The sequence below is a fragment of the Eutrigla gurnardus genome, assembly GCF_963514095.1.
Source record: "Eutrigla gurnardus genome assembly, chromosome: 15".
Taxonomy (NCBI): Eukaryota; Metazoa; Chordata; class Actinopteri; order Perciformes; family Triglidae; genus Eutrigla; species Eutrigla gurnardus.
Genome location: NC_139938.1, coordinates 1,004,121 through 1,030,498, shown reverse-complemented (window position 1 = coordinate 1,030,498; position 26,378 = coordinate 1,004,121). Strand labels below are relative to the sequence as shown.

Here is a 26,378-nt window from a genome sequence, read left to right as displayed (position 1 = left end):
ATAAGTACTTTACTTAAGTCCAAGCCATGAACTCCCAATAAACCTCCACCATAAACAGTGTTGTGTTTAGGAATAAATTGATCTCAGTAGTAGCAACAGATCAGAAAATAGAGGGACGTTATGAACAATGTCCTAACAAACGCTTAATTTAAGATTTGCTCATATATGATTGTAAAATGTGTTGTGATATATTGTTAATGTAAACAAGACCACATACAACATGCTTCTGATTCACACCAGCCATATTGCTATTTATATGTGTCAGGGCATGTATAACAGGACAATAATACCTCTCCATTCAAACATGCTCTCTTAAGTCTTTGGATAAATACGTTTTTATCATTTTTCAGTTCTTCCACCAAGAGAAACTGTGGAGCTCTTAACTCTTTCTGTACTAGAACCACTCGCTCTGCCTCGGATGTGCTGTAACACATTGAACGTGATTTGTTATTAATCTACATGTAAACTAGAAAAAGAGTCCAATCTTACATGGTGTCCTACAGTCTTGTATGTATGTTTTAGCCAACTTGGCATTGGCTAATACATACATCAGCCATCCACAAGTAACGGTGGATACACAGTTCAAGAAATGTAACCCCTTTCATGCCAAACAAAGCAGATAATAGAAGTAGATAGGTAGATGGAAGAACTATGCCGTCATGGCGTCTCTTTCCAGCCTCGTCTCTCCCCTCGGTTGTCGTCATCACCGATGTCTACTCTGGTGTAGGGTTGCACGGTATACCTGTGCTAATTTGTTACTGGGGTACTGAGGCATTTAAAATGGTACTATATTGCATTTGGACGGGACTGGTACTTGCAGCGTCGCTGGCAGTGCCCGAACTCGCCATGTGACGTCACCGCGTTGTAACTACAGCTTAGAGGACGAGGAGCAAGCCGGAGCTTGGGGAAATAAAAAGAAAAAGCAAGCAAGCCGGAGAAAACAGCTAGCAAGTTAGCGAGCAGCAACAAACGGAGCAGGAGGAAAGCTTGGAGAGAGAGAGAGAGAGAGAGAGACTGAAAGAGAGAGAGGGAGAGAGAGAGAGAGAGAGGGGGGGAGAGGAGCACGGAGAGGAGAACGGCTGCTGCAACCGTCACCGCGCCGCAACTTGTGGACAAACCAGGGGCGCGAAGTGCGATATGGCAGTACTTTAGCTTAAAAACAAATGAGCAAGGCGAGCAGTTAACGTCGATGCACCACTGTACGGTGTTTTAAAACATGCATGGCTAACGGCGGAAACACCTCCGACTTAGCCAAACACTTAAAGGACAAGCCCCCAGACCTGCACACTGAGCTCAGGGAACGACAGGTCATTTACTCAGGAAAAAAAGCCACATTCAGTGCTAAAAGCAAGCGCCACCGCCCTTCACTCTTCACAAAAGTAGCTCTGGAAGAAAAAAAATAGAGCTGGTTTATTTATATCATATAATTATAACATTTATATTATATTATTGTATTTATATTTTCACAGTGATTTTTAAACTTTTTGCCATACATGTAGCCATGCTGATTTACAATATATCTGAAGTGGTCCCTTATTTTTTCCAGAGCTGTAAAATGTATACATGCATTATTTTAAAATTGTGTGCATTAGAAAAGCTTGTCTTTGTGGTATTTTATTTTATATACTGATTAATATGTTATTGTTCTAAGATTTTCTATTAAAATAAAGTCAGTAATGACATTTTTTGCGTTCTCTTTTTATTTGAAAAAGTATCAAAAAGTATCGAAATACATGTTGGTACCAAAATGTTGGTATCATGACAACACTACTCTGGTGTTGCTCCTGACTTTACCCATCCTCTTCTTTGGCAAACAGCTGTTGGTAATTTCTCAGTCATTCTGCAGCTCTTCTTCTTGAATGTTCTTCTTTTACTTGGTTGTGTAACTCGCTGGCTGTACAGCTCCTGCTAGCTGCAGCTACTGCCTCCGTCTGCTGAGTGCAGAGATGGCTCGCCGCTCGCGTACGGCCAACGAGTGATCGAGATCGCCAGAGTGGCGTAATCAGGAAGTAAGAATTCACAGACAGCCAATTATTTTCTCGGCCCGGAGAAACTAATTGGACGTGCTTTTGACTGTCCTGCTTTGCCACAGAGGACTTATTAAAAACTTTGTTTAATGGATATACACCATCGGTATGTTGTGATGATTTCAAGCAATATAACAAAAAGTGTTCTGAATTAAATCTCCTAATAAGCCTTTTAAGTTGATAATGTAGCACTTTTAATGGTCAATTAGTTTAGATAAAGACGATGTAAAGACAAATGAACACAAAGTGAGGAGGGACGAGATAAGTGAGTGCAGATTTGTTTCTATTTTCATCATTCCCCCCGTCTGTACTCCTCCTGAGTGGAGCTCCTTGTTTAGGACTGCAGGCTTGTTTTGAAATCAGAGTGTCTCTTTCTTTCTTCTTGTTTCTTTTTTGTTGTTGTTTTTGTCGTGCATCATCCTGGTACTTCTTCTTCTGTGTACTTGATCTGCAAGGTGTTGTGAGTTGTGTTGTCTGGTTAATTACCTACACTCCAGTTGGGAGGTGAGTGCTTGACAGTTGTCAGCAGTGTGTGTGTATCTGTGTGTGTGTGTGTGTGTGTGTATGTGTGTGTGTGTGCATGTGTGTGTGAGTGAAAAAGAAAGAGGAAAAGATGTGTTAGTCTGATTGTATTGCAAGACCTCACTTTTGTGACATGCAATGCATGTAGACATGATGACTTTGCTGTCGTTCAGGTATTAGTCAACATTGCTGTCACTCTCTCTTTCTCTCTCACACACACACCGACAGACACAGACACAGACACACACACACACACACACACACACACACACACACACACACACCAAGGAGTCTCCCATTGTACTCCGTCGCTTGCTGTCACTTTCTGTGGAGGTAGTATTTCTTTGATCACAGCAGCAACACTGATTAAAAGGAATGATGCCTGTCGTGATGGCAGCTGTAGGCTATTCATAAGACTGAAGGGGGACAAGTTAGCGTCTCTCTCTCTTTCTCTCACTGTCTCTCTCTCTCTCTCTCTCTCTCTCTCTCTCTCTCTCTCTCTCTCTCTCACACACACACACACACACACACACACAATTTTATCTACTTATCTTTCTTTTCCTCCGTATTCTCACTCTCTCTGTTTTTACCCGTCTTATTGTCAAGTTAATTTCTCCAGCGTCGGTGATGCAGCCAAACGAATCAGTTTCCGATGTTTTGTATGAGAACATGTTGGTGTGTTTGTGTGCCAGTGTGTGTGTCTGTGTGTGTGTGCCTGTGTTCCTGCATGCTAAGCGGTGTGCCAGATCAGGTAGTTTTGAACAGGACAGCAGAACCTGTCTCCTTCCTCCCCTTCATCTCTCTTTAACAAGTTCATTTATTCATGAGTGTGAACACACACACACACACACACTGGCACACAAACACAGACACTTTGGTCGGGTGGCAGGACGATCGACTGTTGGCAGATGAAAGAGAGAGTTCCTGAGCTGTTGTTAAATAGTCTGTCAGCATGACACACACACGCTCACAAACACACACACACACACACACACACACACACACACACACACACACACACAGAGACGCTACAACATACACGTTGAATGGAAAGGGGAAAATAAGCCATTTTGTTTTCAGATTTATAGATTTTAATTATTTAAAAATGTAAAAGGGAGAAAATAATAAGCATTAATTATTCATCAATGGCATGTTAATTTGGTTCTTGAATATTCAAAACAAAACAGGTCCATGAATATTCAGATGTATAACGGAGAATTAGGGAGCGCAAATGAAGAAAAAGCTCCTCTTTTAATGAGAGAAAAGAGAAGAAAATAGGTGGTTGAGAAGAACGACTGTGACAGAAGAAGAGCATGGAGGAGGAGAGAGGGAGGAGAGAGAAGAGGAATGAGGAGGGGAGGAGGTGCTGCGGAGAGGAGAAAATGAGGAGATGAGGGGGAAAAATTACGGCGAGGAGAGAAAAGCAAAGAGGAAAACAGTGAGAGAGTCAGGGGGGTCTTTTGTGTTTCCACCATGATGGATGACAGTGTTGACTAAACAAGCTAAATTAGAAGCTTTTTCCTGCAACTCTGTTGAAATATTATTAACACGCAGCAACTTTAGTGAAACATGTGATTCAGCTGCACATAATGACCTTGGCTATTGATTTGGGAATAGAGGGAGCAGTGGCGTTTTTGTACTGGGGAGGGGGATGTATCACATAGTTTATATTGTGTCATTAAAACATTAACTCCTGAAATGCCTTAATATATCCACGCACGCACACACACACACACACACACACACACACACACACACACACACACACACACACACACACACACACACAAATACACACATTTAATAGCTTTAATTAGCCGGGCATGTGTCCACTCTTGTAATTAGCTAATAACAGCAACATGGATGTGGTTAATTAGTGGTGGGAGGTGCTTGTGAATTAGGAAGCGGGTATCACCGTTACTGGACCTGCTGGAGAAAAACACTGCCAGCTGAAAATGAATACAAAATTAAACAAAATTATATTTAGAAAAACAACAACAGGAAATTGGTGTATCAGCAGTGTTACATAATGTTTGAAGTCTGTGTTGCTAAATGAACGTTTATCATAAGTAACATTGCGTTATGTCCTCTTAATCTAATCATCCCTTCTCTCTCCCCTCTGGTTTGATGCCTCCTCCTGCTCACCCTGATGCCGCTCTCATATCCACAAAGGTAAGAGAAGCTGTTTGTTTTACCCTTTGTGTCTTTAAAGGAATTTAACATCATTTTATCTTAATCTCTCATTCCGCATGAAAAGGAAGAGATTATTTGAAGAGCTTGTCATCTTTCTTCTCGTCTCTTCCTCCTCCTCCTCCTCCTCCTCCTCCTCCGTCCTCCACTTAATTGGTGCCCCATCACCCGTTAATCAAATTACTTCTGAACCAAAATTGACAGTTTTCATTAATTATAAAGGATTATTCTAATTGCAATTCAAATTTATTCATTTACAACAGACGGCGCTCAGTAATATTTCAGTGAATTAGCATATTAAATGGAGTGGTTCGTACATTAGTTATGGTAATCTATGCATATTTCCTTATTTGGACCAGGTGAGCCATATGTGCACAACGCGGGCAGTTGATGTGTGTTTGTGTGTGTTTGTATGTTCATGCGTGCACGCACAGGTGAGCAACCTGGACAGCCTTTAATTTGTTTGACAAACGTAGCAGAGGTTTAATCGTCCGAGCTGCCCCCACACATCCCCCTCGCCTTCTCTTCTTCCTCTCTTCCTTCCTGAGCTCTGCCTCTTACTATAAAGGTCACACATTAACCTTTAGGTTGCTGCCCTCCAAAAGTAAACCTTTAAGAGTGATTCCTGTCAAACTGCTCAAAGTCCCCCCCCCCCCCCCCCATTAGTTTTCAGTTCTTTGTGAAATATCGCAAAAATCAGCACATTTCTGTGTTGTATGGTGAAACAGCAATGCAGTATATGTGAAGGCTCACTCCCTAGTATACTTTCATCATCAGCTCCGGAAAAAACAACAATGTGTTTAATCCTTTTTTTGCCAAGTGAATTGCTAGATTTCCTGGCCATGCATTTGACTTGCTCCGGGAAGCCTTATTGTTGAGTCCTGGATATCTGATTGAGGGACTCATAGTTGTGTAATGCACACGTGCACACAAATAATAACCTTTCAAAAATAATGTTGAAAAGTACATTTGCAGTAAAAACATGATAAAAGAATCAATATAAGAAAATACATATATATTAAATTATATATAAAATATGTATAATTTATACATATTTTATATATAATTTAAAAATACACAACAATATACCATCAGTTAATAAACAGCTATGAGATGAAAGTGAGTGTTAAGAACAGATTTAAAGGAAGCTACTGGCAGGCAGCTCCACGGCTGAGGCAAAAGCCTGGTCACCTTTACTGACAAGTCAGGATTTTAGGAACACCAGAGGTTATTGTCAGAAAAAGGAGGCTGTTTAAAATGAGAACAAACAACCAACACACCAGTGGTGTTTAGTTGAAAGAGTGCAGAAGGGAGAGAGAGAAAGCCTTTCTCAATCAGCATCATTACAACGGGAAATTCCTTCAACAGTCTCTCTCTCTCTCTCTCTCTCTCTCTCTCTCTGTGCGTGTGTGTGTGTGTGTGTATGTGTGCGTGCGTGTGTGAGTGGAGGAGACAGGAGTAGAGAGGAGGAAGAGGTTCCTGTCAATATCACTTCCTGTCAACGCTCCCTTCCTCTCCTCTCTTCCTTGTCTTTCCCTCCACCCAACATGAGAGAGAGAGAGAGAGAGAGAGAGAGAGAGAGAGAGAGAGAGAGAGAGAGAGAGAGAGAGAGAGAGAGCACTGCAAGTCACTGGTACTGTTGTCTTATTACCTGACCAGGACTGTAAGTGTGTCTGTATTGGTAGTGTGTGTGTGTTCAGTAGTGGCGATAAACTGTGTGTGTATATGTATGTGTGTGTGTGCGCGCATGTGTGTGATTGTGTATGTGTGTGTGTGCATCGGGTGTGTGTGCGCGCATGTGTGTGTGCGTGTGTGTGTGTGTGTGCGTGTGTGTGGGTGTATGTGTGTGCACGTGTGTGTGATATTGTGTGTGTGCATGCGTGTGTGTGTGTGCGTGCATGTGTGTAATTGTGTGTGTGTGTGTGATTGTGTGTGTGTCTGTGTGTGTGTGCGTGCGTACATGTTTGGCCTAGAGCTAGCGATCTTTTAGCTGCTCACCCTTCACTCACCCCCCCTCCTCTGTCCCTCTTTCTATCTCTTCTCTCCCTTTTTCTTCGTCCCCCTTCCCAAATCAATCTCTCTCATCTATAATTCAACAGTTTGCCTCCAGCCTTTAAAAAATACAGCACAGTAACCTCCTCCTTCCCTCGGAGTCTGCCTAGCCCCTCATCCTAGCCCTGATCCCCTCATGGTTCTGCCCCTTTCTCCCTCGCCATGAGTAAGACCTCTGACAGTATTTGTCTTGAAGGTAATCATGTTGTAATTTAAAGTTATCATGACCCCGGAGTGTAGAGCGGCATCACAGTGGTTAATATCTTATGAGACATTGTTACATCCATTGTGTCTCCTGATTGGAAGTCTTGCTGTTGTTCAAGTATTTAATAAAGTTCATAACATAATATCTGCATACAAGTAGCCCTCACAGTGAGTCATCTGGGTTTATGTCACATTTCTGTCATCACTGATATGTCCATATTTTTTTTCCATTTGTTTTTTGAAAGGCCGACATTTTGCTGATTTCTTTTGCCCAGCAAAAATGTGTTGCATTGGGTACTGAAGTTGAATATACTTACACATACATGCATATAAAGTATTTTTTTTTTCTGTAATAGGAAACACAGCTCCATCCATCCATCCATTGTCTACCACTTATCCTGTATTCAGGGTCGCGGGGGGGGGGGGGGGGGCTGGAGCTGATACCAGCTATCATTGGGCGAAGGCAGGGTACACCCTGGACAGGACGCCAGTCTATCACAGGGCCGACATGTAGAGACAGACAACCATTCACACTCACATTCACACCTATGGGACATTTAGAGTCCCCAATTAACCTATCCCCATCCTGCATGTCTTTGGACTGTGGGAGGAAGCCAGAGAACCCGGAGAGAACCCACGCTTACACGGGGAGAACATGCAAACTCCACACAGAAGGAACCCGGGACGACCCGGGAATCGAACCCAAGACCCTCTTGCTGTGAGGCGAGAGTGCTACCCACTACACCACCGTGCGGCAGTAAACACAGTTAACGTGTACAAATACATATGTAAAGACTAAAAACATACACAAAGCAAGGACTCACTCACAATCTGACTGATCACCTGATCATCGGTCTTTCTTCCTCCGTCGGCCAAAAGTACAAAAATAAGGCTCCGTTTGTAATGGATTGTAATTTGTGGTCTTTCGATTATGGGAAGAAAACCAACCTGTGCATGGAGTCACTCCACCAAACAGCCTCTTTTTTGTTTGCGCTTCCTTGGACTTCTGTGTGTCAGTATGTGAACAACACATAACTGTCTGTAAAGCTGTGATGAGGAGTTGCTGCCTCGTCACAAACCGATGACATGGGTGTCACCGTGGCATGTAACACTGATGTGATGACACTAGTACAGGTCCATGCCAGCGGGTCATTAATACTTACTTTGTCTCAACCCCGACAGACAGTACAAGCCCCTCATAGACATCACACGGGCCGGCTATCAGCACCCTGGCCCGCTCTGTCATTTAAATATGCAGAGATGACAACAATGACAGCATTAATAGTAATGATAGCAATATGAAGCTAAGCCCTCATCATCATCATCATTAGCATATCTCCTGGGAGATGGGCCGTGATTGACAGCTAGCTGGGTGTTTTTTTGGGGGGGGGGGGGCTGCAGCTCAGCTATCAATTACCTCTGTGCATATCAACCATCATTATGTAAAATAACTCCGCTTCGCTCGGCTCTGCTCGATTCTCTCTTAAGTCTTGTTCCCTCGCATAACTCTCTTTCCCTCTCCGGTGCATTCCCTCCCTCCCTTCCTTTCCTCCCACCTCCGCCGCCTTTTACTTTCTTGCACTCAATTCCCCCCCCTACTCGCACTTTCTCCTATATGTCTAGGTTTCTAATTCTCTCTGCTCCTCTTCCAACGCTGCTGTTACTTTCCAGCATTGCTCATCCATGGCTCTGAGAATGTGCATGTGGACGACTTCCCAGGCCCCTTTTTCTCTTTTTTTATACAGTAAAAGTTCTGCATAGAAAGAAAACACAAACACAGCACTGAGCATGTGTTAGTGCTGTAGAAACACATCAGTCCTCCTTCGTTCATCTCAGTTGCTTAAATAATATTCATTGTGAGTCTTTGCTGTACTTGGGTCACGTTGTAATGGCTGTGAGGTCGACGAATTACGTGTTTGCAGAGCTTAAACGGTTGGTCGAATGATGTTATTTGCAAAATAAGTCAAGCAAAAATGCCGCTTCCTGCTTTGCAAATTTGAGGATTTACTCCTTTGTTCTGTTTTACATCTTTGAAAATGAAGTATCTTAATGTTTTGGACATAATGATTGCGTACGGCATACAATGGAGCAGTTGTACAGATTATATTAGTAGTAGTTTATATTTTATCCAAGACTTGGTGAAACTCTTATATTATTGAACCAAGTCTAAAGTGGATTTCCAGTAATCCTTCCAAGTAAAATGATTTCATCTTTCACCCTCCTCTCACCTTGCCTCGTTCATTCATTTCAAACTCCCTGATCCTTTTAAAACACCTCATCAGCTTAATAACTTGTTATTACCACACCTCTGGCCTGAGCATCTTAATTTGCTTTACTACAGCAAACCTGACTTCTTACTTGTTGTATTCACTGACATACATTTATAGTGTGGGCTTCTGGACTTCTGTGGACTTCTTGTCCCTGCACTGTGGTTCAAGCCCTGTATCAGCAAGCGCTATCTCTGCTGAAGTGCTCTTGAACAAGACACTACAAAGGCAAAGAAAAAAACCCACAAGCATTTCCTCCACAGGACGCAATACACGATCACATTATTGTTGTGATAACAGCCGAATAGGGGGCGTAATAGTGTTTTGTATCCTTGTTTTTCCGACTGCATGGCTACTCAGATAGCAGGCACGGGCACAGCAATGCTATCGGATGTCATCACATTCAATGTAACAAGCACTCAGTGTAAACAGGAAACAGGAAGTTGATGTCTGACAGATCAACAGACAGAGAGGGGAATTCTCAAATATTAGCTAGCTATTTGAAATGATAGATTAGAAGGGAAAGCATGATTAACTGAAAGGGTGGCCAGTAAGACTATTATTATAGTTGCTACATTACCACACAGCTCTAATCCAGAGTGACTTGAAGCATTTTAAATGATATTGAAACATAGTTTTGATTTACACAGGCTTCTACATGCAGACTGGTGTTGAAGCAAGCAACCAGTAACTGATCAATTACTGGCAGTTACGATAGGCACACACAAATTAGCAAGTTGCTTCACACAGATGCACACAGAGGAAGATGGTGAAAATTATCATTCTGTCAGAAGGCTCTGCCAGGAAACTTGGCAGGCAGGTGAAATAAGACAGGCAGCAGGGAGACAGAGGAGAGACAGAGCAGGCAGGAGCACCACAAGCACTGATCTGTTGTTCAGTTTGTCTGCACTAACTCACTGCAATTTCTCCACCTGTCAGCAACAACTCACCAGAATGTTGGTTGTGTGTGTGTGTGTGTGTGTTTTGGAGAGATTTTTTGTTTTGTTTTTTTCTCCTCCAAGGCTGCATTGTTATTCTTGGCTCTGTAGAATAGCGAGTCTTTAGGGAATAAAACGGACGCAGACATCAAGTCTTACACACACACACACACACACACACACACACATATACCCACAACTCTGGAATTCCCCCGGATGTCACCCTTGCACTGTTGTCATTGTAACTGTTTAAATGACAGGAGGGTGGTCAAAACAACCTCCCGTAATCCTCTTCCTCATTCTCTCCTCCATTCGTCTCCCTCACACCCTCTATCCCACTCCTCATCCTGACTCTTCGTCTCCACACCCCAAAAGCTCTCTCCGTCCCCTCGCTCTGTCACTTCCTGTCTCTCCCTCTCTTCAGGTCTGTGTTAGCCCTATATATTAAATATTAATGTCAGTTGTGCTCTGAGCCATAATTGCCATCTCAGCCTCTGAATAATGGATGTAACTGTGCTGTTCACCACTACACATGGCTAACAGGCTAAAGAAACAGCATCCAGCCATGATTTGTTACATTACTGTGGGTTACAGGCTAAATAAGACTAGCATCGATCACATTATAATGGCTTACAGTGACTACAGTTGCTAAAACAATTACACTGGAATGGTAAACTTCCATACTGTGATTAAAAATGACAGACAAACAATATTGAACTACTAGACTAGGGAGACAGCTATTCTTTTCTCGGGAGTTAAACCTGACATAGAAGGCAAGTGCATATTTGGATTAACATTCACCAGGTGACCCACAGAATCCATGCTAATGTTGCTGTGTGTCTGCTGGATTTGGAGCGATTTGCAAAAAATTATCCAATTTGACCATCTTGTCTCACTATAGACTCTTTAGTAACCATGTAAACTGTCGAGCATGGGGCATCTGGTGGCCTTGTGGTCTTGTTGCATATCATCCCCCGGCATCTACCCTGTCAATATCTAATAAAGACTAAATGCAGAGTTATCATTTTAACAAGAATCTCAAAATATTGTGCTGGGTCTCTTTCTTTCATCCTATGTTGTTTTGTTTTGCTTTCCACCATTCTTACACTTCCCTGACCAGATAGTGTGTGTGTGTGTGTGTGTGTGTGTGTGTGTGTGTGTGTGTGTGTGTGTGTGAGAGAGAGAGAGAGAGAGAGAGAGAGAGAGAGAGAGAGAGTCTTTGTGTGTCAGGTCAGCTCTCTGAGTGTGGTGCTCACAGTATAGCAAAGGTCAACAGCTCTGTTATCACTTGAACATGATCGGGCCTCAGTGAGAGGGTGTGAGATAGCGGAGAGAGGGGGGAGAGTGCTCCCCTCCCCCACAGTCATTCAGACTCTTATAATTGCCCGCTTTAATTGGAGGCCTCTTAACGACCAGTGACTGGACCAGCCAATCAATTCACACAAAGTGTATGTGTGTGTGTGTGTGTGTGTGTGTGTGTGTGTGTGTGTGTGTGTGTGTGTGTGTGTGTGTGTGTGTGTGTGTAGCTACAGGGCCTTTTTTTTGTCGCGGAGTTGATTAGGCCAGATGGGGTCAAGTGAAGGGGGAAGAGGAACGTACACATACTGCATTAAAATGTAGAATATGTTCTGTCTGCAATCAATGAGAGAAAGCGCTCTCACAGGAAATAGACGGAGCAGTAGATCGTAATATGGAATATAACGAGCAATATCATCAGATCAGCAGGGAGATAAGCCAATGATATACAGTAATTATTTGGTTTGTGAATATTATGGTTTAGGTGATGTTCTAAGACATCCCAATTTTTCTCAGCAGTGCAGCCTTAGAGACAAGATCCTTTCTTATTATCGTTTGCCGAGACAGGGCTTCTGCACATAAAGCAACAGTAGTAGTGGAAGATTCAAGTTTCTGCAGACTGTGGAGGACAGTAACAGTTGGTGGCAGTAGTGAGCTGCAAAAGGCAGCAAAGTGCCTGTAAAAAGACAAGTAGAAGAAGCCCACAAGTTGGCGTGAACAATGCCGTTTGTATGAGGCTGGAAACCCCTCCAACATATTTTTATATGAATTGAAGGATACAAAGGTTATATTGATGAGCCGTTGCTGTACTGAATCTGCAGGTGTTAGTCTTGATCAAAACAAGTGCTTTATCATTTCCTAATTTTAAATACTGTGTGGAACACATTTTAAGCATTTTCATGTAAAGCCACGTGAAGCCAGCCGTCCACAGTGACCCAAGAAACACTGAATTTTGTTAATACGTTGACGCTGTCACTGTAAGCTGATGTGGATTGGGCATGACATTGCTATACGCTTGATGAGTTGTGTATCTGATCTGTGTATCTGTATTTCCATTTTGTGCTTCTTCATAGTCCTGTTCTGGTACATTTCAGAAGCAAATCGCATTTTATTTTACGTAAGTTTGACTTCTAGCACCAACTGATCAATAAAAAACAAAACAATAAAATACTCCAGATTGAGTGCTTTGACATTTGTCACAAGTCTATATTGTTGTTACTCAAGCTAGAGTTTTAAATGCAGGACTTTCTATTGTAGTGTAGTATTTCTAAAGGACCGCAGCACTCCTTCCACTGCTGCTTGAGTCTTTTCATATTTCAGGGAGATGAGCTGGGTTGCACCTCCTGGCCGCCTCCTTTACACCGAGATGTACAGCGGAGGGTCAGCTGAGGTGGTCGTGTTAACGCTATGCTAGTGTTGTGAGACGGACTAGACAGTGGGAGGTCAACAGGGGTCACCGTGGCTGTCCTCCACTGTGATAGGCTGTCACCCAAGGGTGAGGGGTCAACGTAATTAGGCATGCAGAATCCCAGCGCCGGTGTTCTAACGAAGCCTGAGCTCGTTAACGCAGAGTTTTACACTCAGACCTGCCACTGGGCTGTGCTGCACCATCTCACACACACACACACACACACACACACACACACACACACACACACACACACACATACACACATACACACGAATTCACTCACACATGGAGTACATGCTTTCTCACACACAGACACGCACACAAACGCACACCTCTGCTTTGTTCTGGAGATCCAGTACAAGGGCTGTCATCTCTTGAGCAGTAGATTACCAGGCTCTGCCAGGGGGGAATGGAGGTGATACACTCTTGTGAATAGTTCAAATTGTTTAAATATAGAGTTTAACTGTGTTCAGATAAAGAAACAGGGAGGAAACAATGTGATCCAACCCAATAGATATGCTTTTTTTTGTGGGAGTTGCTTTTTTTGCTTTTGCTTCTGCTTCCGAGACGTGCCCACTGCATTCAGATGTGTTGGTTTTTGTCAAATTATACAATAGGAAACCCGGTTTACAGAAATGCTACCTTGTGATTGGCAGGTCGCTACCATTGCGTTGTCTGGTCTGGGAGTTGTGTTTTAGAACTTACACCGTGTGTTTTCAGTTCATAAAAGCTCATTTTGGTTGCCTAAAAACAGCATTCTGTTATATTTAACTCCACCTTCTCGTGTCACGTCTGTTTGCAAGATACAAGATGGCGATGGTCATAGTCCTCAAACCAGTGGGTTTGTATAATGTAGAATGTGTTTACACAGAGTGCAATGCAGGAAGTATTGCTCTGCATATGCAGGTGTGTTGCTTTTATCAAGCTGTAACACACACATACACACACCCAGATGTAACAAACACAAACATCCACACAAACACGGGTGTGTCTGTGGTATTGTGTGAGTGTGCTGTGTTGCCAGGCCGGCCAGCTGGCTCCGACCAAAACACAACCTGGATGTGTTTGTTAGCTGTTGATGGCAATCTGTGTGTTTGATTTATTCTGTAATATAGATTCATGACATACGGCCTGTTGAAAACACCCAATGTCAACACGCCCCCCTGTTCTTAATGATTTGCAGGCATGCAAACTTGTCACCTTTCAGAAAAATTTACTGTTTTGACTCCCAAATAGGTCACCAACGCACAAGCAACCCTGACTTTTACACTAATATAATGCAACTATATGAATCCCATTTGGGGGGCACTTTTTACTGTTTTGCTGCCACTCATTTTTATATGTTATAAAGTGGTTGCCAACTTCTGAAAATGGTTGAAACTTTGGTAACCTGGAAACCCTTTTCATCTTTATGTTCTTCTGTCCCTTAAAGTTGTTTTCAAATTGTAAGGAATGACGAAGTCAGGATGGTCTTTGGAAGTACATGATGTTGAAGTTTTGTATGAAGAATTTCAGATTTTCTCAAACGTAAACCGGCTCACGGTCACAGATTTCACTAGATTTGCTGAAATGTGCTACTTTATTTGCCTCCTTGTATTTCATCCAACACCTTTATGTGACATTTCAAAGCAGTCTCAGTTGGTGTGGATTTAAGAACAAAAAACATACCCGCAAGGAATTTACACAAGGAAATACATTTTGACTTTCCATCAGTATGAAATATTAATTTGGGGTTCTGTCTGTGCTGCATGTTGAAGGCTATAGTTGTCACTCTGGTTGAGTTAACCTCAAACATTGCCTGTCCTCTCTGTCTCCACAGATTCTTCCTGAAGTTTTTTCTCAAGTGCAACCAGAACTGTCTCAAAAATGCAGGAAACCCACGAGACATGAGGAGGTTCCAGGTAGAAACACCTTTTCCACTCTGTGTGTTTGCATGCCTCAGTCTCTCTCTGCTTTCTGAGGATATACCACATAATAACACACGTACCATTATGGTTATCGTAATACATAAACACTGAAATGTGTGTGTGTGTGTGTGTGTGTGTGTGTGTGTGTGTGTGTGTGTGTGTGTGTGTGTGTGTGTGTGTGTGTGTGTGTGTGTGTTTGTTTCTGCATAAGTAAATAAGCTATCAGCACCTTGACAGGAAACATGAGATCCTGACCCTGACCGTTCACAACATAAATACACACTCAATGAGAGCAGAGGAGGGTGTTTGAAAAAAAGAAAAAGCAACTAGAAAGGAAGAAACCAAAAAAGGCAGTAGAGAAAGAAAAAAAGGGCAGAATGTTGTGCTAAAGATTTAAGGCAGTGTGCAGTCTTTATTATTTCCTTATCTTCAGGGCCACAACACAATCAGGAAGACACCACTTGAGTGGAGATACTGGACGCCATGAAGATACTGATAGATTTATTACAATGGCATGTGTATGTGTGTGATATGTATGTGTGTTTGTCTTGTCTGTGCTGTGTGTGTGTGTGTGTGTGTGTGTGTGTGTGTGTGTGTGTGTGTGTGTGTGTGTGTGTGTGTGTGTGTAATAGGACAGACAGAGTGGTACGGTAGCAAGTGTGTGACAGTATCTGTGCCTCTAATTGTGCTGCTCTATTGTAGTGGAACCAGAGAAGACAGCTCTGTTTCCCTGGGAGATAATTAAGGGCTGGACCCATCAGGAACTATTGAACAGAGGAGGATAGACACCACACACACACACACACACATACTTAGTGTGTGTTGAGTCTGATCGTAATAGCAGTGATAACGGGTTACATTTAAGGAGCTTTTCACAGTTTCACACTTCTTACTCCTGTCTACAATGATCTTTTTTTCCATTTCATTTTTATTTATTTTCTTCTCTCTCTTTGCCCACTCTGCCCCTCTCCCTCTTTCTCCACTCGTTCCCCTTTTCCTCCCTCGCTTCCGCCTGCCTCACCCAACACTCTTCTCGTTTCTCTCCCATCTATCTCACTCTGCCCCATCTTGTCCCGTGCCCTGCTGCTCTCCAGGTGGTGGTATCGACTACGGTGAGTGTGGAGGGACACGTCCTGTCGGTCTCTGACAACATGTTCGTACACAACAACTCCAAACATGGCCGACGGGCCCGCAGACTCGACCCCGTGGAAGGAACACCATCTTACCTAGAACACGGTATGTGTGTGTGTGTGTGTGTGTGTGTATTTGTGTCTGTTTGTCTGTTCATGAGTGTGTGTGTGTGTGTGAGCGTAAGCAGCATGGCCACCAGATGGTTGATGGTTTAATCCTATCAGGTGATTTCTGCCCCTCCATCTGGCTAATCCAACCCACATACACACATGTACACACAAAATGCATGGTATGATCCTCTGTGTGTGTGTTTGTGTGTATGTGTGTGTGTTTGTGTATGTGTGTTGCTAGGTATAATATCGTTATGATTCTTTTTCATAAACAAACCCAGACTAAAGGACATTGTTGTAATTCAGATGAATGCTAATAATCACACACACAAACACACACATTGAGGAGAGCTGTTTTTTTGACAGACAAGCCTTTATTGTTGTGATATGGGATTGGATATGAGCTTATACACTCTCCCAGAATACTGAAGTGAAGCTGACTGTATCCATTCTGTGTGAGGCATTATGATGCATACTGAGCCTTCTGTTTGTGTTTTTATCCATGTCATATCAATAGTTTTAGAAATAAACTGCCGTAATCTCATGTCAGTTGGGCTTTGGATAAACCAACAGTGAGTAAGGCATTGAAATAATTAAAAGAGAAAACAAGAATACCTTTTCCTCATCATCACATAATAATAACATTTTGGAGGAAATCACTTTCAACCAGAGTAAATGCTTTACGTTCATTCTTGACATTTGGCAACGGTGTATGTTAGAACTAGACAAGCTTTCAACTGCATCTCATGGTCCATAAAAATAGAGTGACAGTTTTTTCACTTTGAAAAATTTCAATTCACATTAAAGCGAAACTGAATAAATGCTGGTTTGAAAGGGAAAAGACGCCCAAAACTCTATCGGTTGAAACCTCAGCACTTATCCACTTCGTTTATTCCCTCATTCCGTATAAGGACAAACCACAGTAAACAAGGACCAATCTATAGTGTATTGAGAATGAGCGTCTGCCAGAAACAAAGGGTGTAGCGTGAAGAAGTATGAGGTGCAGATGCAAAAGGGATGAAACCGCTTCGAGCCAGATTTCCCTCACGCGTTGGAGAATGATTGGCCTTTAAATGAAACAAGTGTTTACTCTACAACCATGACTTGTTGAGCAAAGTTTCCCATGTCAAGAGTGAATTATTTATTAATTATTGAATTCCAACAATCTCTGAATCCTTTTCCCCCTCTCTGTGTCGTGGCTTCTATAATCCTCCTCATGTCCCCCCAGGAACAGCTCCTTGCATTAAAGCCATCAGTCCCAGCGAGGGCTGGACTACGGGGGGCGCTACAGTCATCATCATAGGAGACAACTTCTTCGATGGTCTCCAAGTCATCTTCGGTACCATGCTGGTCTGGAGCGAGGTCAGTCTGTCAGCAGTAATGTCTCCGTGTTGTTTCAACCCCTCGACTGTACGCTTTTTGCCCGCGGACTGTTGGAAGTAATTCAATATGAAAACATGCTTTTCCTCATGCCCGGGGCTCTTAACTGTGTGTGATCATGAGAATGTGTGTGTTAATGTTGGTCTCAAAAAGGTTTGCCTCACTAATGAGGCCCCACCAACAAGCGACCGCCGCCCATCTCTACCTTCCTCACCCACACTCCCTCTGTCTCTTTCTCTGTGGAATACTGATCAAATCAGCACATTTTGATAGCCATCGACTTAATGCTCTCTCTCTCTCTCTCTCACACACACACACACACACACACACACATACAGAGCTCACTGTGGTACTTTTCACCAACGCAACTCCTCTACAGAATGTTTATTTGTCTTCTGACTCCACTCACCGTGAGCGCCGAGCGACCATGGCTCGCTTCCAACAACAACACACTGTGTGTGTGTGTGTGTGTGTGTGTGTGTGTGTGTGTGTGCGTGTGTGTTTGTTAAGAGCTGAGGGGTTTGTAACAGTGTTGAGAGCCACACTTACACACACTAACATGTGTACAGTCTCAGTTCAGTTCAAACTGACTCAGCTCTCTTGGCGTTCCTCAGACTGCCTTCTAATGGATTTTTGGCCAACCAAATGTTTCATTTGCGCTCAACCTGATTATCAATTCCACAGCGAGAAAACAAAGTTTGAGAAAATTTGTCTGTTCTGCTTGCCTGCGGCTCTTCCTCCTCCCGACAAACAGCAAAAACTATTTTTTTAAAACGTCCATGAAGTTGTGATGCTAAAGAGTAACTGTTTGTCACATACAGCTCAACACAATGATTCATTTGAACCTGTGTCAACACAGATGTTGGGAAGATTGAAAATCAGATTTGTGGCATTCCAAACATTTAATAGATGTCACATGAGGTTACAAGACACTTACGTCTAGTACCACGTTCAAAACCAAAACCATAAATCATAACATTACATTCAATTCATACATTTTTTTTTAGGATTTCAATTCATTTTCCTCATTGGACATATCAATATCTCCCCTTAAATGTTAACTAAATCCAGAAACTGTTTGCTGCAAACATGAACTTACAACAGGATTGTAATCAGATTGCAAAATTACATCCAATCCAAATGTAAAGTTCAAATCAGTCAGACATTAACAATTGCAAATGCAACACGAGTGGAGCTCGAGCAAGAAAGCTCACACAGAATAGAAACTCTGATAGTTATGCCAATGATTGCAGTGCTATTGTGATCACAACTGACCAAAGACCAGTTGCAACGTGGAGAGCTGCATGGTGTTGTCCCTTTTGGTGATGCATTTTGGTGTTCTGACTCTCGGTCCGCCTTTTCCTTCCTTCTCTAGTTGATCACGCCGCATGCCATCCGGGTGCAGACGCCTCCCAGACACATCCCCGGGGTTGTCGAGGTCACTCTGTCTTACAAGTCCAAACAGTTCTGCAAAGGCACACCAGGAAGGTTCATTTACACAGGTTGGTCACCATGCACACATACACACCCACGCCTGTGCTCTTGATTGTATAGTTTGAAGTATATCGTAATTCATTTTCTGCTATTTTCTAAAGGGTTCTTTTAATTTTTCTTTTTTCTAAATGTGTGTTTGTATGTAAAAGAACCTTTGCCTATCTTTGTTTGTGTCTGTGTCTGCATGTGTGTGTGTGTTTGTGAATAGCGTCTGAGTTGCAGTTCACTCTCAGGCCAGACCGTGTTGAACTAATGACTGTAGATTAGTCAACATTAACGAGCCACACTCGTTAGAATGCTGCCATAATCAGAGCCTCGTTAAAACCAGCTACAATTAAACAGTCTGCTCTTTATAGCCCTCCATACTGAAACTATTAGTGAAATCATCCAGAACACCCAGTTTACTAACACACACACACACACATACACACACATACACACACACACACACACACACACACACACACACACACACACACACACAATGTTGGAAAAAAGAGTGTGTGGTTTTCGGCCCGGATTGGAGACTGAATGAGCGTTTCCCTGCTAAACTCAGTCGAGGAGGAAGAGGAGCGATATGAAGAAGTGAGCGTGTGTGTGTGCGTGTGTTTGCTCATTTTGTCCGTACATCCATGTGGAAATGGATGGAGGTGATGTGATGTCTGGTATTGATCCACTCAACGTAGCTCCATCACGCCGTCATGATGACGTCATTCCCAGAGAGAAAAGACAGAAAAGAAAAACAGCCTGTGTATAAATTCTTTTGGATACATTTAATGACCCAAAGATAAAGATGAGGATTTAAAGCTGATCAATAGAGATGAAAAAAAACTCGCCATGAATAAATTCTCACTTTTTTATGTTGGCGTCAAGTTCATGAAAGCTTTAATACCTCCTGAAAAAAAAAGAAATTAATGAGTTTTTTATTTCAAGCTTTAGCTTTAAAATTAAACCCAATGTGCTTCAAGTCACATGTTAAGAAACATCTTCAAAAATACATTACAATTCAACAACATCCATCCATCCATCCATCCATTTTCTTCCGCTTATCCGGGACCGGGTCGCGGGGGCAGCTGCCTGAGCAGGGACGCCCAGACTTCCCTCTCCCCAGACACTTCCCCCAGCTCCTCCGGGAGGACCCCAAGGCGTTCCCAGGCCAGCCGGGTGACATAGTCACTCCAGCGTGTCCTGGGTCTTCCTCGGGGTCTCCTCCCGGTGGGGCATGCCTGGAACAACTCCCGAGGGAGGCGTCCAGGGGGCATCCGATACAGATGCCCGAGCCACCTCAACTGGCTCCTCTCGATGTGGAGGAGCAGCGCCTCTACTCCGAGCTCCTCCCGTGTGACGGAGCTCCTCACCCTATCTCTAAGGGAGCGCCCCGCCACCCTGCGGAGGAAGCTCATTTCGGCCGCTTGTATCCGGGATCTTATTCTTTCGGTCATGACCCAAAGTTCATGACCATAGGTAAGGGTAGGAACGTAGATTGACCGGTAAATTGAGAGCTTCGCCTTTCGGCTCAGCTCTCTCTTTACCACGACGGACCGATACAACGACCGCATTACTGCAGCCGCTGCACCGATCCGCCTGTCAATCTCACGTTCCATCCTTCCCTCACTCGTGAACAAGACCCCAAGATACTTAAACTCCTCCACTTGAGGCAGGAACTCCCCCCGACCTGGAGGGAGCAAGCCACCTTTTTCCGGTCGAGAACCATGGCCTCAGATTTGGAGGTGCTAATCCTCATCCCGGCTGCTTCACACTCGGCTACGAACCGCCCCAGGACATGCTGGAGGTCCTGGCTCGAAGGAGCCAACAAGACCACATCGTCCGCAAAAAGCAGGGATGAAATCCAGTGGCTCCCGAACCAGATCCCCTCCGGCCCACGGCTGCGCCTAGAAATCCTGTCCATAAAAATAATGAACAGAACCGGTGACAAAGGGCAGCCCTGCCGGAGTCCAATATGCACCTGGAACAGGTCTGACTTACTGCCGGCAATGCGACCCAAGCTCCTGCCCCGGTCATACAGGGACCGAACAGCCCTTAGCAGAGGGCCCCCGACCCCGTACTCCCGAAGTACCTCCCACAGAATGCCACGAGGGACACGGTCGAATGCCTTCTCCAAGTCCACAAAACACATGTGGACTGGTTGGGCAAACTCCCATGAACCCTCGAGCACCCTGCGGAGGGTATAGAGCTGGTCCAGTGTTCCACGGCCAGGATGAAAACCGCATTGTTCCTCCTGAATCCGAGGTTCGACTAACGGCCGAATTCTCCTCTCCAGTACCCTGGAATAGACTTTCCCGGGGAGGCTGAGAAGTGTGATCCCCCGATAGTTGGAACACACCCTCCGGTCCCCCTTTTTGAATAGAGGGACCACCACCCGGTCTGCCAGTCCAGAGGCACTGTCCCCGACTGCCACGCGATGTTGCAGAGACGTGTCAACCAAGACAGCCCCACAACATCCAGAGACTTGAGGTACTCAGGGCGGATCTCATCCGGTGCCTTGCCACCGGGGAGCTTCTTAACTACCTCGGTGACTTCAGCCCGGGTAATGGGTGGATGAACCTCCGAGTCTCCAGCCTCTGCTTCCTCAATGGAAGACGTGTCAGTGGGATTGAGGAGATCCTCGAAGTATTCCTTCCACCGCCCGACGATATCCCCAGTCGAAGTCAGCAGCTCCCCACCTCCACCGTAAACAGTGTTGGTGGAGGGCTGCTTCCCCTTCCTAAGGCGCCGGATGGTTTGCCAGAATTTCCTCGAGGCCGACCGATAGTCCTCCTCCATGGCCTCCCCGAACTCTTCCCAGACCCGAACCTTTGATTCAGCGACCGCCCGCGCTGCAGCACGCTTGGCCTGCCGGTACCCGTCAGCTGCCTCGGGAGTCCCCCGAGCCAACCAGGTTCGGTAGGACTCCTTCTTCAGCTTGACAGCATCCCTTACTTCCGGTGTCCACCACCGGGTTCGGGGATTGCCACCACGACAGGCACCGGAGACCTTACGGCCACAGCTTCGAACAGCCGCGTCAACAATGGAAGCAGAGAACAAGGTCCATTCGGACTCAATGTCCCCAGCCTCCCTCGGGATCTGGTCAAAGCTCTCCCGGAGGTGGGAGTTGAAGACCTCCCTGACAGAGGGTTCCACCAGACGTTCCCAGCAGACCCTCACAACACGTTTAGGTCTGCCAAGTCTGTCCAGCTTCCTCCCCTGCCAGCGGATCCAACTCACCACCAGGTGGTGATCAGTTTACAGCTCAGCCCCTCTCTTCACCCGAGTGTCCAAGACATACGGCCGGAGGTCAGATGACACAACCACGAAGTCGATCATTGACCTCCGGCCTAGGGTGTCCTGGTGCCATGTGCACTGATGGACACCCTTATGCTTGAACATGGTGTTCGTTATGGACAAACCGTGACTAGCACAGAAGTCCAATAACAGAACCCCACTCGGGTTCTGATCGGGGAGGCCGTTCCTCCCAATCACGCCCCTCCAGGTAACACTGTCGTTGCCCACGTGAGCGTTGAAGTCCCCCAGTAAAACAATGGAGTCCCCGGTTGGAGCACTCTCAAGTACCCCTCCCAAGGACTCCAAGAAGGCCGGGTACTCTGCACTGCCGTTTGGCCCATAGGCCGAAACAACAGTGAGAGACCTATCCCCGACCCAAAGTCGCAGGGAAACGACCCTCTCGTTCACCGGGGAAAACTCCAACACATGGCGGCTGAGCTGGGGGGCTATAAGCAAGCCCACACCAGCTCGGCGCCTTTCACCGCGGGCAACTCCAGAGTAGAAGAGAGTCCAGCCTCTCTCAAGGAGTTGGGTTCCAGAGCCCAGACTGTGCGTGGAGGTGAGCCCGACTACCTGTAGCCGGTAGCGCTCTACCTCCCGCACTAGCTCAGGCTCTTTCCCCCCCAGTGAGGTGACATTCCATGTCCCCATGGCTAGAGTCCCCGTCCGGGGATTGGGTCGCCGGGGCACCCGCCCAGGACAGCCACCCAAATCGCACCGCACCGGCCCCTTCTGAACCCTCCTGCGGGTGGTGGGCCTACAGGAGGGCCCACGTCATCTCATTCAACAACATCAAAAAAGAATAAGAAAAATGGGGTGAAGGAATTCAAGCAGTTTGACTGACTAGTGCAAGAAAACAGCTCCACCCACAGGAACTAATTCAACAATGTAAAATGTGAGAACTGAAAAAAACTGAAATAAAACAAATGCAGGGAATGTTTTTTGTTTCGATGTGTCTATGAAGTTCAAAAGACTGAAACAAGTCAAGAGAATGTTTGTGGGCAGTTGGAGTTGTGCTACATGTGGCTTTCATGTCCCGGTCGCTAGTTTCTTTGTACAGACAAACATACTCACTGTGAGCCTCCCTCAACGTTCTACAGTCAAAACATCTTTGGTCTAACCCTGAGGATAGCCGGCTGCTAAATGGTCCGTCTGGTGTCTAACTGCATCTCCTATTGGGCGGAGGTGACCCCCTGTGACCTCGCCATTGGCTGATCGCTTCAACATGTGACCCAGGAAATGGGGATCCGTTACCACGGTTGCCTGACCCCGCCTCAAGGTCGACTTCTTTCTAGAAGTCGCTGGTGAGAGGTTACGGCGGTGGGAGCTGATTGGCCGTTGAGGTTTTTCAGTGCGGTTGCCTCTGGGTGTAAGCAGCGAGCAATTAAGCACGCTCACGGGGCACATACACGCAAGAATGCAACAACGTAAGCACACACACGCACAAAGCCACCCTTGCATCGGGTCGTGTCTAACACAACTTACCACACACACTTTCAAACAGGGGCAGGAGTTGAAAGTAATTGTAAATCAGAGAGATATGAGGGAAAGACGGTGAGTAGTCTGGTAAACAGATGGTCTACTACACACACACACACAGACACACACACACACACACACAGCGCCGTATGGCTGCTTCATTGGCCTAGTGGGAAAAATTAACATTCTCAACATCACACACTCCTATAAAAATACAATAGTACAAAGTGACAATCAATAAATGCTTACACACACACACACACACACACAGATGTTACACATGAGCATATGCACACACACTCAGATGTAGATTTGATCCATTGTCAATGCAGCCGCGTGAGAAAATTCATATCTCGGCCGTGGAGAAGAAACTTTCAGCGATTCACAATTTCTGACTTCTCTCTTTTACACGCAAAGCCATCTTCATTTCTGCAGACGGAGAACGACAGAAATGAGAGAGATTAAGATACAGAGGGAGAGCAAGACGGCAAAAACAAAGACACACGTATGAAAAGACCGAAAGATGGACTTTTAAAACCAGATTGCGAAGTATTGATCTGCTCATAAGTGAATCGCACATACACCGATATACACACACATGTAGATACACACATGTACATACACACATGGACAAACACACGGAAAGTGGAGCCAGAGAGAAAGAGATCTCATCTCATAAGCGGAAGAATGAAGCAATAATTCAGTGGTATTGAACTGCTGGCTGGCCAGAGAATCGATCTCACCACACCTCCTCTCCTCCACCTCGTCTTCTCCTTTTACATCAGCCCGTCTGTCCTTTCATCCGCCCAGCTTCGCCCTTGTTTCTTGTTTTCTTTCTCCTTTCCCACTCCCTCACCCACCTTTGCTCTCTTTTGTTTAAACACTGTCATAAGATAACTAAAAAAAAGTCCCCAATGTGTATTAGAATAAAAGCATGTGAGAAATGCTGGACACGCAGCATGTTTTTCCTCTCTGCTTTTCTTCTTTCTGCCTCCTTCTATTCACATTTGATTGTGAAGCCGGAGTGGAGGGTCTGTCCTCATGAAACTTCTATGAGTATTGATCTGCGGGCAGCTCTGGACTCTGAGAGGAAGAGTGAGGTTGGGGGGGAGAGTGATGGAAGAACGGATGGAGGGATGGATAGATATATAGAAAGTGGCAGAAGGTGTAGTTAACAAAGATGGGGGAGGAGACGGAGCAGGAGAGTTGGAGGATGGGGGTGTTGGAGGAGAGCAGGAGGGATTCATGCAGAGATGCTTCCCTGTGCAGCACAATGAATCAGATAAAACACCAAATCAGTGGCTGGAGTGTCATCATTTAGGATGTTTTGACAACAATTATAGACTTTTAAAGATTTTGGGAAAAGAATAAGAAGAAATAATAATAGTAAATTAAAATTCTTACTGTTGTCTCTGAGGGGCAATGGTGGCAACCAACTGTCTAACTTATTATCAATGTTGCTTTATATTTGCTATGATCCTAGTTTTTGTCGTTCCCCTACAACCAATCTGCATTCGCATTAACGTTCGAGGGAAACATTATTGAGATATTTCCTCCCGTATTAAGATCTCCGTTTTATACACGTGGTTAAGGTTTTCCTGTAGGACGTTAACTTTGGAAGATAAATCAGAATATTGACGCCACCCATTAGCTTCAGTCTAACCATATTATGCATTTTTGGACAATAGAGGGGGATCCCCTCACAGTCAGTATGGAGAGCATTCGGCCGGTCTGCCACTGGCCATGACGGAGTAATCACTAATGTTTAGTGTTCAGCGATGTGAATACATGCGACCACAGTCCATCTTAGATGATACAGAATTAAAGCATGGCCAAAGTGCTTGAGCCCAGCTGTGGCTTCACATGAACGTTTTAGTCTGTTCCCATCCTCTTTACATTTACATCAGACATTTCTATTATTTATAAGATGTATGGCTAATGAGCAACTGTTGAATGTTTCTCATTTTCAAAATAAATCAAAAACCATGGTACATACCGAACCATGAGTTGTATGTCCCGTTACACTCCTACACTGTACTTGGAGGCATAGGATTATTGTTGAAAGGCAGTCTTTAAGCATGTAATAACTCTTGAGAGCTGCTTTGGGAAACATGTAACGGTCCATTTTAGGTTGGATGTTGGTCGTTTTTTATTCTTTGAGAGTCGCACATCTCAAAACAACAACACTTGGAAAGCCATCTGTAAGATCGGCCGTAAGTGTGTTTGGTGTTTGTGGGTGTCGGTGTGAGCAGAGTGGCTGTGGTGGGCACACGGTGGCTGCTGTTACAGTTGCATTTTACAGTTGAAGTAATCAATCGGACGGATTTTGCTGCACTGATCCTATTTCAGTTTCTGTGCAGAAAGAAACCACCAAAAAAATCGTTGGAAAAACCTGGCATTTTGTCTTAAAGCACACACACACGCACACACAATCTCTGACATTAACCTCCACGCACACAAACCTTCGCACACCAGCCAAAGAATTTAGGAGCATATTGTTCTATTAATAAAGAGTCAGTTGCTGACACTTTAGGCCTAAGGCAGCAAAACAACTGGCCATCCTGTTATGTTCATTGTGTGTGTGTGTGTGTGTGTGTGTGTGTGTGTGCGTGTGTGTGTGTGTGTGTGTGTGTGTGTGTGTGTGTGTGTGTGCGTGTGTGTGTGTGTGTGTGTGTGTGTGTGTGTGTT

The 26,378-nt window shown here is 44.6% G+C and overlaps 1 protein-coding gene across 4 annotated transcripts in view; it reads left to right on the top strand.

Annotated features, from left to right (window-relative positions):
* Positions 1 to 26,378, top strand: part of LOC311025381 (transcription factor COE1) — a 98,060-nt gene that overhangs the window by 53,870 nt on the left and 17,812 nt on the right. For 2 of the 4 annotated variants that reach the window (XM_084028241.1, XM_084028239.1), the window contains exons 7-10: positions 14,727 to 14,808; positions 15,909 to 16,050; positions 17,290 to 17,417; positions 18,811 to 18,937. In XM_084028241.1, the coding sequence (XP_083884367.1) occupies positions 14,727 to 14,808; positions 15,909 to 16,050; positions 17,290 to 17,417; positions 18,811 to 18,937 (479 nt within the window). Of the gene's footprint in view, positions 1 to 14,726; positions 14,809 to 15,908; positions 16,051 to 17,283; positions 17,418 to 18,810; positions 18,938 to 26,378 lie in introns of all 4 variants that reach the window. The other 2 variants (XM_084028240.1, XM_084028238.1) reach the window with 1 other exon arrangement.